This window comes from Etheostoma spectabile, chromosome 9, assembly GCF_008692095.1.
Source record: "Etheostoma spectabile isolate EspeVRDwgs_2016 chromosome 9, UIUC_Espe_1.0, whole genome shotgun sequence".
Classification (NCBI taxonomy): Eukaryota; Metazoa; Chordata; class Actinopteri; order Perciformes; family Percidae; genus Etheostoma; species Etheostoma spectabile.
In genome coordinates, this window is record NC_045741.1 from 21,105,562 (window position 1) to 21,118,724 (window position 13,163).

General features: G+C 42.0%; 1 protein-coding gene across 4 annotated transcripts in view; it reads right to left on the reverse strand.

The window, feature by feature from the left end:
* Positions 1-13,163, reverse strand: part of fbn2b (fibrillin 2b) — a 76,592-nt gene that overhangs the window by 6,264 nt on the left and 57,165 nt on the right. For 2 of the 4 annotated variants that reach the window (XM_032525840.1, XM_032525842.1), the window contains 32 exons: positions 11,565-11,840; positions 11,395-11,448; positions 11,178-11,303; positions 10,828-10,953; positions 10,464-10,583; positions 9,352-9,489; positions 9,043-9,093; positions 8,728-8,853; positions 8,357-8,584; positions 8,024-8,149; positions 7,814-7,942; positions 7,507-7,632; positions 7,148-7,273; positions 6,900-7,022; positions 6,577-6,702; positions 6,299-6,424; positions 5,795-5,917; positions 5,522-5,644; positions 5,284-5,409; positions 5,074-5,196; positions 4,754-4,876; positions 4,125-4,286; positions 3,895-3,963; positions 3,618-3,743; positions 3,331-3,456; positions 3,033-3,182; positions 2,854-2,925; positions 2,622-2,747; positions 1,827-1,952; positions 1,184-1,309; positions 932-1,048; positions 99-227 (listed from right to left, as the gene is read on the reverse strand). In XM_032525840.1, coding sequence (XP_032381731.1) covers positions 99-227; positions 932-1,048; positions 1,184-1,309; positions 1,827-1,952; positions 2,622-2,747; positions 2,854-2,925; positions 3,033-3,182; positions 3,331-3,456; positions 3,618-3,743; positions 3,895-3,963; positions 4,125-4,286; positions 4,754-4,876; positions 5,074-5,196; positions 5,284-5,409; positions 5,522-5,644; positions 5,795-5,917; positions 6,299-6,424; positions 6,577-6,702; positions 6,900-7,022; positions 7,148-7,273; positions 7,507-7,632; positions 7,814-7,942; positions 8,024-8,149; positions 8,357-8,584; positions 8,728-8,853; positions 9,043-9,093; positions 9,352-9,489; positions 10,464-10,583; positions 10,828-10,953; positions 11,178-11,303; positions 11,395-11,448; positions 11,565-11,840 — 4,074 coding nt within the window. The remainder of the gene's footprint in view (positions 1-98; positions 228-931; positions 1,049-1,183; positions 1,310-1,826; positions 1,953-2,621; positions 2,748-2,853; positions 2,926-3,032; positions 3,183-3,330; positions 3,457-3,617; positions 3,744-3,894; positions 3,964-4,124; positions 4,287-4,753; positions 4,877-5,073; positions 5,197-5,283; positions 5,410-5,521; positions 5,645-5,794; positions 5,918-6,298; positions 6,425-6,576; positions 6,703-6,899; positions 7,023-7,147; positions 7,274-7,506; positions 7,633-7,813; positions 7,943-8,023; positions 8,150-8,356; positions 8,585-8,727; positions 8,854-9,042; positions 9,094-9,351; positions 9,490-10,463; positions 10,584-10,827; positions 10,954-11,177; positions 11,304-11,394; positions 11,449-11,564; positions 11,841-13,163) is intronic. The other 2 variants (XM_032525841.1, XM_032525843.1) reach the window with 2 other exon arrangements.

The window sequence follows — 13,163 nt, forward strand, 5'->3', positions numbered from 1 at the left end:
ATCAGATGTGTGTATATGTCTGTGTAAACTGTACTGTACGGGAATCTTTAAATGCCAACATGCTAGTACTTTTCTTGTATATTTAATCACTGACTTACCAACACAGTTTTTCCCATCCGGAGTATTCTCGTAACCCTCATGGCAGAGACATTGGAAGGAACCGAGTCCATTGATACACTGGCCGTTCCTGCACACTTGGCCCTGGAGGGCACTGCACTCGTCTATGTCTGTAAGGTCACCATAGAGTGGATTAGGACTCTTATAAAACATGTCTGTGATTTTGGATATCCGTCAACAAACACAACCGGAAGCAGACTGAAAAAAAAGAAATGCATGTTTTTCCTGGCATCAGGAGCTTCTAAAAAAACTGGCTTGTGTGTAATTTTCTTCTTTGTTACACAGGAAAAGTCAAAAACACAGCAACATCAGATGTTGTAATGTAATAGCGCTACAGAAAAGGGCAGCATGGTTTAATTCTTTATCGAATAATCTGTAATCTTCAACAATATGATATCTAAACTAGAGTTGGGAGATATAGAAATCAAATATCTGAATATTTTTGACTAAATACCTCGATATCAATATTGTGGCGGTATTATTGGGTTGACTAGTGGTGCTTTCAAAAACATTGTTTTTAATTTTTTTGATAAATAATCATCAGTAATGTGGATATAATAACTAAATGGGTAAAGGCAAGAAATAGAACAGCTAGAACACTATATTACGATATCCAAAATTTAAGACGATATAGTCTCATATATCGATGTTGATATAATAGCGATACATTGCCAAACCCGAATCTAAACCTGTGTCAAGACTTTGACCTTTAAGAGAAACTACTAACTGCTGCTAACCTTAGTATAGCAATACAGTAAATTAACAGAAAATGAAACAATTTAATGAAATAAGCGATCCAATAAATGATCCGTACCCATGCAGTCGTTGTTGTGTGTTAGCTCAAAGCCAGGGAAGCAGAGGCAGTTGTAGGATCCCACTGTGTTTTTACAGGTACCGTTCCCACATGGCTGTCTGTCACACTCATCGACATCTAAGATACACACAGAAGGAACGACATTTAGAGTGGGTTAGACAGTATTCGGTATACAGTAAGGACTTACTCTGGAGGACTACATGCAACATAAATTAAATAGTGTATATTATAGGTTAAGATTGTGCTTCTTACCCATGCACATGGTCTGGTCAGCTGTAGCCTTGAAGCCGTTGTGGCAGAGACAGCGATAGCTTCCCTGCGTGTCAATACACTCTCCATGGCTGCACACATTAGGAATCTCCTGGCACTCATTACGGTCTGAAAAACATAACAAAAATGAAAAGTATTAACGTGTTATCAAGGGTTGCAACTAACAAGCACTTTATATGTCCAAATCTCATTTTATATACAGACCATGCCATGTGTCATGCTTCAATTTATGCGTTGTTTTGTATTGTATGCTTTATAGTTTGTTTTGTTTGATTTGTTTCTGCAGGTCCAGTTCCCATGCTGGATTTAACTTCTGTCTTTTGTTTTGGTTTTCTCCTTTTTTTGTTTTGTGAATATTTAGACGGGTGTTTTATATGTATTTGTTTATGACAGAATAAAACCCTACCTGGGAAAAACTGGTGTTGTGTTTAGACAAAGGCTGGTCTAAATTAACATACCTCAGCAGATTCTCCACTGTCCCGTAAATGCAAATTACAATAATCTTCCCTCAACACGGGACGTCCATGTTTAACATTTTCCTCACATCACCAACACAATCCTTCCACCTTCCTGCTATTTTAAGATGGGAAACCCCAGTAAGGCCTATAAGATAGGCTGGACTCACCCACACAGGCCCCGCTGGGGGACAGTTTGAAGCCTGGCGAGCACTCGCAGCGGTAGCTGCCTGGAATGTTGATACAGTTGGCGTTGCGTTGGCACAGGTTGTCCCCGCTGTTACACTCATCAATATCTTTGCAGGGGGAAGAAAAAGAGAAACAGTGGACATCAATCAAAGGCTCCATAACTGTCTGGTCAAAGCAGGCAGTTGGCTTGTGGACAGCAGGAGAGAAAATACAGCGGATCCAGTTTGGCTCTGGTAAGGTTCAGTCGCTGGCAGGTTCTGGATGATTGAAGTTCCAGGCAGGTGCTCTCATTCAGAGCCACTATACTTATCTTTACAAGGGCATCATTCATGTGGGAAAAGGCAGCATTAACTGCACTGAGTGGACTACCTCTGATCCTATGTGCGTGTGTGCGGTTGCGGTTGCGTGTGCGTCCGTGCGTGGTTGCGTGCGCGCGTGTGTGTGTGTGTGTGTGTGTGTGTGTGTGTGTGTGGGTGTGTGTGTGTGGGTGTGTGTGTGTGGGTGTGTGACTGTATGGGCTTGTTTGTGTGATTTAGTGTTGAAATGGTGGTAAGTTGTTGTGCCAGCAGTAAGTATATCCTTAATACTGTATAAGGCATTGGCATGCCATGATTCAGTAGCAGGGTGAAAAAGGAAATACAAAAATAGCAAAAGAGCAAAAAATCTAGCACCACCTTGTGTGCATTGTCTTATAATAGGTGGATATGATCACGATTATCTTCTCTTGCAACAGACACAGTTAGAGGACAGGAGAAAACTTATCAAGTGAGTTTTACCTTCACAAATAAGCAGTATGTTGTTGTAGCTGAAGCCCATTGGACATTCACAGCGGAAGCTCCCGATCTGATTGATACACACTCCATTGGCACAGATACCAGGGATCTCCCTGCATTCATCAATATCTGTGCAAAACAACACAGCATAATGTTATTTTGCAAGCTGTACTTTGTAACAGCACCACTTAATACAGACTGCACTATACCACCTTTGACCTTGTAATGACCTTACCGATTGGCTTGCCAGTGTGGATGTCGATGATGAAGCCAGGAGCCTGGTTACCACACAGTAACTGGTACTCAGCTAGAATAGACAGGACAGGAGAGACTCAGTGGCTGTGATAAAATGTACTCATATAGCAATGTTTCAGCTGTTCCAGAGTATGTTTTAGTGTATTTATTGTCACTCACTGGTAGCAGGAGTTGGACAGGCCTCACATGGCTTGTTCCAGGCTTTTCCCACGTTGTAGGCACAGCAGCACATCTTCTTGGTCATGTTGAAGGACAGCTCGTTTTCACATGTGTCGTTATAGTTACGATAACACACACTCTTCCTCATGTCTGCGTTACAAAGAGGAAGACAGTCCTTTAATTCCAAAAGCTGAAAAGCCAGCATTTATAAATGCAACTTTTCAAACTTTGAATATGTTTATTTGCACGAGAGAGTAAATATTTTCTTGTAGGTCCAAGAGAGGTCTCTCCCACTCACCCATGCAGTTGTTTCCCCCATTGACCTGCATGTACTCAGGGGGACACACACAGGTGTAGTTGCCCAAAGTGTTGTAGCAGATACCAGGTCCACAGGCCCCGATGTGGGTCGTGCACTCATCGATATCTGCCCGCAAAGATGGGATGACAGATAATAAAAATATGAGGTGAGAGCAGGGTGTTCATTTTACCTTCATAGGTGAGCTACATAATATAATTAGAGGGCTAAACATATTTTCCATCCAACTACCGTATCTCATTCAGTGTGATTTCTCTTTCAGTTCTTACCCTCACAGATGCGAGTCTCCTCATTGAGGTAGTAGCCTCCTGGACACTCACACTGGAAACTACCAAAGGTGTTAACACAGTTTCCACCCTGGCAGAGACCTGGCAGCTCCTGGCACTCATCAATATCTAGAAAAGAATTAAATCCATAGATGTCACTCATGTAATGATTTTTAAAAGCATTTTTCAAAGTTCAGAGTTTTTCTGCTACACTGGTGCTAGCTGTGATTTTTGTTGTTGACTTAATAGACTGGAAAACAGAGAAAGCTGGATGGTGTACCTTCCAGGATAACAGTGATGGGGTTGGGTCTGAATCCCTCTCCTCCTGGACAAAGAGTCTTATATTCCGCTACAAACAAGACAGAGGTACACAGCAAGTTAGTGTAAAAAAAGCAAATAATAAATAACTTTTGCTAAGACATAAATTGAACAACAAATTGGAGTAAGTATGACGTGCATTTTGCAGTAAATGTTATCGGTAATCGATCAGTGAGGTCCTGTATTACATACTAGAGTTGGGGGCAGGGCACAGTTCACAGGGGTTTCCCCAGGCTCCTCCTTCGGAGCAGCAACAGGAAGCCCGGGTCACACCCACGCCGATCTCCGCACTACAGGAGATTCCTCCATCACCACGTGCAAGGATGTCCAGGAAGCAGTTGCCAACACGTGTATCTAAGAAAGACACATCTTTTCTCATTAATACATGGGAGTCTTCACTTTCATCTAACAGGACGTTACAATGTGTAAGTGTTCAAATTAAATAAAGAGTGGTTTAATTAAATTTTTATTAAACATTTTTAACTCAAATTTGATTTGTCATGGGCACCCAGATAGCTCAGTTGGTAGAGCGGGTGCCCATGTTTAGAGGTTTACTCCTCGACGCAGCCGGCCAGGGTTCGAATCCGGCCTGCGGCCCTTTGCTACATGTCACTCCCCCTCTCTCTCCCCTTTCACAAACTTCACCTGTCTAGGGCCTAAAAATGCCCAAAAAATAAATCATAAAAAAAAAAAATTGGATTTGTCATCTGTCCTGACTGATGAGATTTTGGGATAGGATGCAACATCTAGTCACTGTGTACTCATATTTAAAAAAAAAAATCAATCTCCTTCATTAAAACCCGCTAATGTGTGTGACTCACCCACGCAGCCCACTCCGGTGGGGTTTAGCTCAAAGTCAGCTGGACAATTACACAGGTAGCTCCCTGGAGTGTTCACACACAGCCCGTTGATGCAGTTCACAGGGTCCGCACACTCGTTGATGTCTGCATTACACAGCGACAAACACAAGCTCAGCAACAATGAAGGGAATAAACAGATGGTAGTAGACACATCTTTTGGTCTTTGTATATGTTGGATATGTTTTCAAAGAATTTTAAATAGTTGAGGAAACTCAGCCAAGCTATGTTCTGTGTCTGAACTAAGTGAATTTAAACTAAAGTTACAGAAGGGAAACACTGACCAGTGCAGTTTCCTCCACTGCGGTCCAGTTCATAACCATCATCACACACACAGCGGAACATCCCTGGAAGGTTCTGGCACGTTCCAAATACGCAGATGTTCTGGAAATTACACTCATCGATGTCTGTGGCAAGGCCGAAAGAAAAAAAATGTTAGTTGAATAAAAAAAGAAAAGTATAGAGAATAAAATGCAACAGAATGAGTCCAGCACCTTGACACGCTTTGCTGTCTTCTGTAGGAGTAAAGCCCATCTCGCACTCGCAGCGGTAGCCCCCTGGAGCATTCAGACACTGGCCGTTCTCACACAGGTTCACGTTGTCTGCACACTCATCCATGTCTGAATTAGAACAGAGCAGTGCATTATAAATTTACTCTGCAAGGAGCTCACTCCACACCCACAGTAGCTAGTATCCAATTAGGATTCATTAAGATAGTTTCAGCAGTCTTACCAGAGCAGGAAAATCCATCTCCATTGAAGCCCTCCTTGCATGTACATCTGTAGGACCCCGGTGTGTTTACACAGTCTGCATTGGGGTTGCAGTTATGGTCCTCTACAGAGCACTCGTCCTGATCTGTAGAAAGAGAGAGAAAAAGGCGTGAGAAAAAAAACTTGATAGCAGAACTCAATAAAAACAGTTACAAATTCTAATATTTTTGTGTAAATGAGACTTTTGTTCCTTTATTTTGTCTTAAAAACGTGTCTGGTCCGAATATGTACTCACCAACACACTTGATGCCGTCTCCCAACCAGCCGTCTCGACATCGACATTTAAAGCTTCCAGGCACGTTAATGCAGGCAGCGTGCATGTCACAGTTATGAGCCCCGATCTCACACTCATCAACATCTGGAGTGATATAGAGATCGATTAGCCATACACAGGCAGTAACACACATTGCTGAACCACTTATTTTCATTTGAACATTTAACAAAACAACAAAAAAGAATGTAACCAGTAAAGATATTTGAAAAATTAGCTTTTTGCTTAGCAGATTCATAAATTCATTCATAAATTATCATTTTAACAATTGCAGACCTGGAACTACTGTATGCATGGATGAACACTTCTCAGATATGGACACAGAGGACCAGACCTCTCAGTCTGTGTGTGTGTGTGTGTGTGTGTGTGTGTGTGTGTGTGTGTGTGTGTGTGTGTGTGTGTGTGTGTGTGTGTGTGTGCGTGCGTGTGTGCGTGCGTGCGTGTGTGTGTATGTGTGTGTGCGTGTACCTGTGCAGCCTGTGGATCCCTTCTTGACAAAGTATCCCAGCTGACAGTGGCAGATGAAGGAGCCTTTGGTGTTCTCACAGTCGCCATGGAGACAGATGTTCGGGTTCAAGTCACACTCGTTCACATCTGAGATGACAGAGATGGACAGACACACATAATATCTAAATGTTCTGCCCTTTAGAGACTAGAGTGAGAGATAATGAGACTCAGAGCAAGTCCCGCAGATTTGAAGATTTCCCAAGTTACATTCATATTCTAAGTACTGTGTTTCCTCTCACCGATACACGTCCTCATGTCCATAGAGGCCATGAAGCCATCGTAACACAGACACCGGTATTCCCCAGGAATGTTGGTGCACTGGCCTCCATCACAGATGTCTGGAGTCTCCTCACACTCATCAATATCTAAAAGAAACAGCAGAATGATTGTCAATGTGCAATAGGTGGAAACGCCATGAAGAAGACTGGACAGAAAAACAATCTTTTTATTTTCATGGGAGAACTTAAAAAATATCACATTATGACATTGCTACATTTCTTTATAGTTTCAGTTTCTTGTTAAATATGTGCAGATAAACTGAACACATCCTGTGTTTTGTTACCTGAACAGGTCCTGAGGTCAGGCAAGAGAGCATAGCCCTCACTACAGCTGCACTCATAGCTGCCTTCTGAGTTTGTGCAATGGGTTTCACAGCCTCCGTTCATAATGGTGCATTCATCAATATCTGCAAAGAGAGGACACAATTACAGTTAAGGTATCTAGGTTTTATTATATTACAACGACGGGCAGTACACAAATAGATCATTTCCCAATTATCCAACATATTTTGATAAAGTGTGTTCCACTCACCAACGCAGCCCTGACGGTCTGGTGTGGCCTGGTAACCGGTGTCACAGGAGCACTGGTACGTTCCCGGCATGTTGATGCACTGGCCATGTTTGCACAAGTTGTCACTTAGCTGGCACTCATTCACATCTGACAGGACAAGCAAACAAGTTATGCATTGTAATACATGTAGTGTATTGTACCTAATCATAATTATTATAATAATTACAACACTGGTTTATAAAAACTAAAAGATCCAGAGGAAAAAGGTACTTTTTTCAGGACTTGACATGGGTTTCAAGTGCACTAGGTTTTAAAATAAAATGTGATGTGCTGAGAATGACATATAACACCAAGTGTGGAAATGGAGATTTATGATCCACCTTCACAGGCAGATCCATCGTTGCTGAGAGAGTGTCCGGTGGGACATTCACACTCATAACTCCCTTCTGTGTTCAGGCAGGTTCCTCCACGACACAAAAGGGGGTTTCTCTCACACTCATCAATGTCTGTCAGGAGAGAAGAAGACAGGGAAGGAGGGATACAGAGGGAAGAAAGGACGAAAAGATAATGAACAGATTAGATGATCTGTGGTTTCACACTGAGGACATGACTTCAAACAGAGTGTAGCATTTGAAATTGTGTAATTGTGTGTGTGTGTGTGTGTGTGTGGATTTGTTTCCAACCTACCCATGCAGTTCTTCATCATCATGAAGCCGCTCTCGTAACCCTCGAAACATTCACACTCAAAGCTGCCAGGTGTGTTGACACAGGTACCGTGACCACACAAGTCCGGGGAGATGCGGCATTCGTCGATGTCTGAAACATAAAGACATTAAAAAGATACCCTGACAAACTCCTTACTAATTGTGACATAAGTGTCTCATTTCGCTGAAATACCTGTGCAGTTCCTCTCCTCTGCGGTCAGAGCGAAGCCGTTGTTGCAGCGACACTTGAAACTGCCGATGGTGTTCCGGCAAGTTCCATGAGTACAGAGACCCTGGAACACCTTACACTCATTTACATCTGGAGAGGAAGACATGCAGTTCAAATAATTTGGTCAAAATGATACAATTTACTGGATGAATATTTTACATAGGTATGCTGTTACAAATTAAACTTTATTCTTTGTCACTTCGGTAATACAGGGTTCTACCAACAAATGTACCATTGCCACAAAGCACACTCAAGGATGAAAGCGTCCACTTACAGTGAGTGGAAACAATTTGGTACCTTTGTAGAACGGCCTGCCGGTCAGAATTTCTCCTCTGTTGGCAAAGCCGGGCCCTCTGGGACAGATGGCTCTGTACTCAGGTGTGTCTGGTTTAGGACACTCCTCGCAGTCGATGCCCCAGGCAGAACCCACTAAACAGCAGCACATGTCCACACGGTATCTCCCTGGCAGTGGCTCGCCACACTCATCCTCATGCCACTTCATGTAGCACTGCTCACTACGCGTATCTAGAAAAGTTGTCATTAAAATCAAAAACAGTCATCTAACTGTTTCCAAGTTTTGTCCTAAAGGAGCACTGACATGGTAACCTCTGGAAATAACAGTTTCATTGGATGTGATGTCGGATTTCTTCGTTGTGCAGTCTTCTTACCCACACATGTGCGTCCAGTACTGTCCAAGGTGAGACCCTCAGCACACTCGCAGCGGAACGAGCCCTGGGTGTTCACACACCGGCCATTTGTGCACACTCCAGGGAACACCTCACACTCATTAATGTCTACAGGGAGCGGGACATGTTAAGAACCGTAAATAATTACAAGGTGAAACACACTTTTTCTCAAAAGAAATCTACAGGGAGAACATTAAGGCACATTCCAAGGACAAAAAGATGATTTCATGGCACCGATGTTGGATGAAGGAAGGCTGCGGGGTAGTCACTGGTCATTAAGTTATCAAATGTTCTTACCTTCACAGACGAGGCCCTTCATACGAGCAAACCCTCGAGAGCAGGCGGTGTCTATGGGGAAATGTAATGAAGATATTTTATGTATGAGCACTGTATGAGTTTGTAGAGCATGTATACCTTAATTGGTATGCAAAAATGTCAGAAAAGACTAGACTTAAATTTAAACATATATCATTAAGTGTATATTATTGTATATATAGAAATTGGTCAAGTCCACATGATGTCTACAATATGAAGGAAAGCAGCCAAAAACATTAAACATTAAACACTGGCATGAAAGATTTGCAGCATCTGTGTGTGAGAACTGACCGATCTCGCAGGGTTCACAGGGGCTACCCCAGGCGGCTCCCAGTGTAGAGCAGCACTCAGACTTCAGTGTGGCTCCGTTGATGTTGACCTCACAGCGGTTGTCTTGTATCGTCAGCCAGCACGTACTCTTCATACTGTCTGTGGAGCCGGAGTTACAACAGAAAAGACTTGCTTACCTAGTGGGGTTTTCTTGTAAAGTTAACACTGAATGTTAACTGTGTTTATCCTTCAGGCCTAACAGTTTGTTCTTCATAAAACATTTGCAAAGACAATTTATTTAAATATTTCCTTGTGTTTGCTATTAGAGCACAGAATTACTCTACAGCACCACTAGTGGTCAAAATCTCCACAGGGTACCTTTAACTATGGCAACAAAATACACCACAAACACAATCGAAATGTCACTTTCAACTTTCCTCACTGCCATAAAACTTGCGTTTTGGCTACACACTGAGCTAAGTAAAGCCCACGCATCATTACATTTAATCCTATGCTACTCCATTCCTAATTAACTATAAGTGTACAGTCATATCAGTGACAAGGCCACCCAAACAAAAAACCACAATTGACTTTCCCTTTCTTTCCCCGCTGAGTGATGGGCTCGAAAACAGAAAACAGAAAACAACCAAACAAGAGGAATTTAGAGACCTCTGAAAGAGCCAGCTCATGGAATATGTATGAGTATTTATTTATGACTCATTCTCAGTCAATTTACAATACAATCTGCATTCTGTATTAGCATGTAGCTTTCTCCCAATGATTTTCCAAAAGTAGGAAATCTGGAATATTTAACCTCAGCAGAGAGTCTTACATACCAAATGTCACTTGGAATCTAAAGAGGATCTCTATGAAGTAAAGAAATCTCCATGTGAACCAAGGCCGTGCATGCAAGTATTTATCTAACAAATCATCTGAGTGTGTTATGTTACCCAACATCTGAAGATGATAATGTTTCTGGAATGCTCCCGGAAACCTAAACCACTTAGAATGATTAGACAAAAAGACCCTTGCACCAATTATTTCCCGTTGACACTCGTGCCTCAAGTGTGTAATCATAATCTCACACAAGCAGTTTATAGGACCCTCCGGTGCTTCTCTAATTTCCGTCTTACCCACACAGATGGTGTTGGTGGAGTCCAGCTTGCTGCCGTGGGTGCACTCGCAGTTGAAGGACCCGGCCACGTTGCGACACGCTCCATTGATGCACGGGCTGGAATCACATTCGTTGATATCTGAAACATGTGCAAACACACACCTGAGGTCAAGGTTGAGAGGCTGATTGAAGTGGATCATCATATGCATTTGGCAAACGCAATGTGTGTGCCTTCTTTCCATGAGCTACATGTTTACTGGAAACTAAATGCAACACATCTGGTAATAATGTCACTGCATATTGACCTTGATTGCTGGTAAAAACAACAAAATACATCCTGATGTGAGACAACACAGTCAGAATGTATGCATGAAAGTACTCACCTTCGCAGGTCTCTGAGTCGGGTTTAAAGACAAATCCTTTAGGACAGGAGCAGGTGTAGGAGCCGGGAGTGTTTCTACACAGACCGTTGTCACAAAGCAGACGGTTCACCAGACACTCATTGATGTCTGCCATGGAGGCGACAGAAGGCAATGGTTAGGTTTATGACGTTTCTAATTAGAGACCATCATGCAAACAAGGAGTATTAGCCTTTTTTGCTTTATCTTGTTACGACAAAATGTGGCCACAGGATTGGTACATAGTTTTACTTTAAGACAGATATATGGCTAATGTTACTAGCTAGGGATGTGCGGTTTCTTCTTGATAAAATCATGGAAAGACTCTGACTCACCAACGCAGTTTTTGCCACTGGTGTCAGACTCATAACCGATGTTACAGATGCAGCGATAACTTCCTCTCAGGTTCTCACATATGCCGTTTTGACAAATGTCCGGGTCAAGGGCACACTCATTGATGTCTAGGATAGAATAAGTATTAGGCTATGTACGTAGATAAATACTGATAAACAGCACTGTGGGAACATCCAAATTCATGAACAACATGCTCACCTCTGCCATCAGCTGTAATGCCAATACCACTGCTGCATACAGCCTGGAACTCAGCTGAAAGATACAGGATAAGATGAAAAACACATAAGATAATTCTTTGCAAATTTTACACAATCAACCAAGATTTCCAAGAATTGAAAAAACCGCATAAAGCAAATGAAAGATGTTACCTGAGTTTCTGGAGGGGCAGGGTTGGCAGGGCTCTCCAAAGCCATGTTCAGCATTTGCACAACAGCACTCAGACTTGGTCACAGCACCAGGGAACGGCCGCGAGCATGTGCCCATCTTTATAGCACCGTAACAAGTGGTCCTCATGTGTGTGTCCACACACACTCTCCCATCTACATCAATAGCCAGGCCTGGAGGGCACTCACAGCGGAAGGAGCCCTCAGAGTTAATGCAGCGGCCGTTCATACAAATGCCAGGAGTCTGACACTCATCGATGTCTGATGAAGAAAGGGCACATAATGCATGCGGCATGTGTTGGCTTAAGTTTATAAGCTAAGCTGTGTACAGAATGGGCTATAAAATAAAGTATTTAGTATTTATTTTATCATTCCAGAAAAAACATATCGTATCGTAGATACAATAAATTCCAACCATCTTGGATTATGTAAGTCACTGTTTTCATAGGAATCAGTTTTCACTGAACTCACGGCTAACTTATGAACAACACGGCAAAATGAAAGTTAAAAAAAAGGCTTACAATTTTTGGGTAAAAATGAAATAAGTCCCCTAAGTTAACTTCATCTGTAACTTTTCTTTTGCTTATACAAATCTTAATTCTCAATTTAAACTGTTTAAATGCATGACATCAATACTGAAAAGAAATTACAGAGAGCTTAATAAGGAATCAGATCCCCCCCTGAAAAATCAATCAGACAGCTGCAGCTGATTCAAAACGCTGCTGCTCGAGTTCTCACTAAGACCAAGAGAGTGGATCACATCACTCCAGTTCTGAAGTCCTTACTCTGGCTTCCTGTGCCTCAAATAATTGATTTCAAAGTACTCTTGCTAGTTTATAAATCACTAAACGGTTTAGGACCAAAATACATTTTGGATCTTCTACTACACTATGAACCACCCAGACCTCTCAGGTCATCTGGGACAGGTCTACTTTCTGTCCCCAGAGTCAGAACTAAACAGGGAGAAGCAGCGTTCAGTTTCTATGCTCCTCATATCTGGAACAAACTTCCAGAAAACTGCAGATCTGCTGAGACCCTCAGTTCTTCTAAATCAAGGCTGAAGACCTTTCTTTTTGATGTTGCCTTACTTTAAATGGTTGTTCATTTCTTTAATGTTTAATTTCTTATACTGCACTGTAACTTTTATTTTTGTGTTTTATCTGTTTTTATTTTTTATTTTTAACTGTTTGTTCTTGTGTTTTATCTGTTTTTATTTTTTAACCGTTTTTTAACTGATTTTGTGTAAAGCACTTTGAATTGCCCTGTTGCTGTAATGTGCTATATAAATAAAGCTGCCTTGCCTTGCCTTGCCTTGGGGAGTTATCTAGATTTATGGGTTTTGTATTTGGGATGTGCACCTGTGCTGTCGGTGTTATTGTGTGACTGCACAATAAAATGGCAGCTACTCTTGAAGCTTCCTGTTCAACAGAGACTCATAAATTCATACATCTATCTCTCTATTTCTGAAATTTCTGGATTGTTTCAAAAGATCAGACAAAACACAAATGGGTTTAGAAAGGGATATGCAGGACACCACATCTGGCAACACAACAGACTAGTTGGACCAAGACTTGAGGTGTGTGT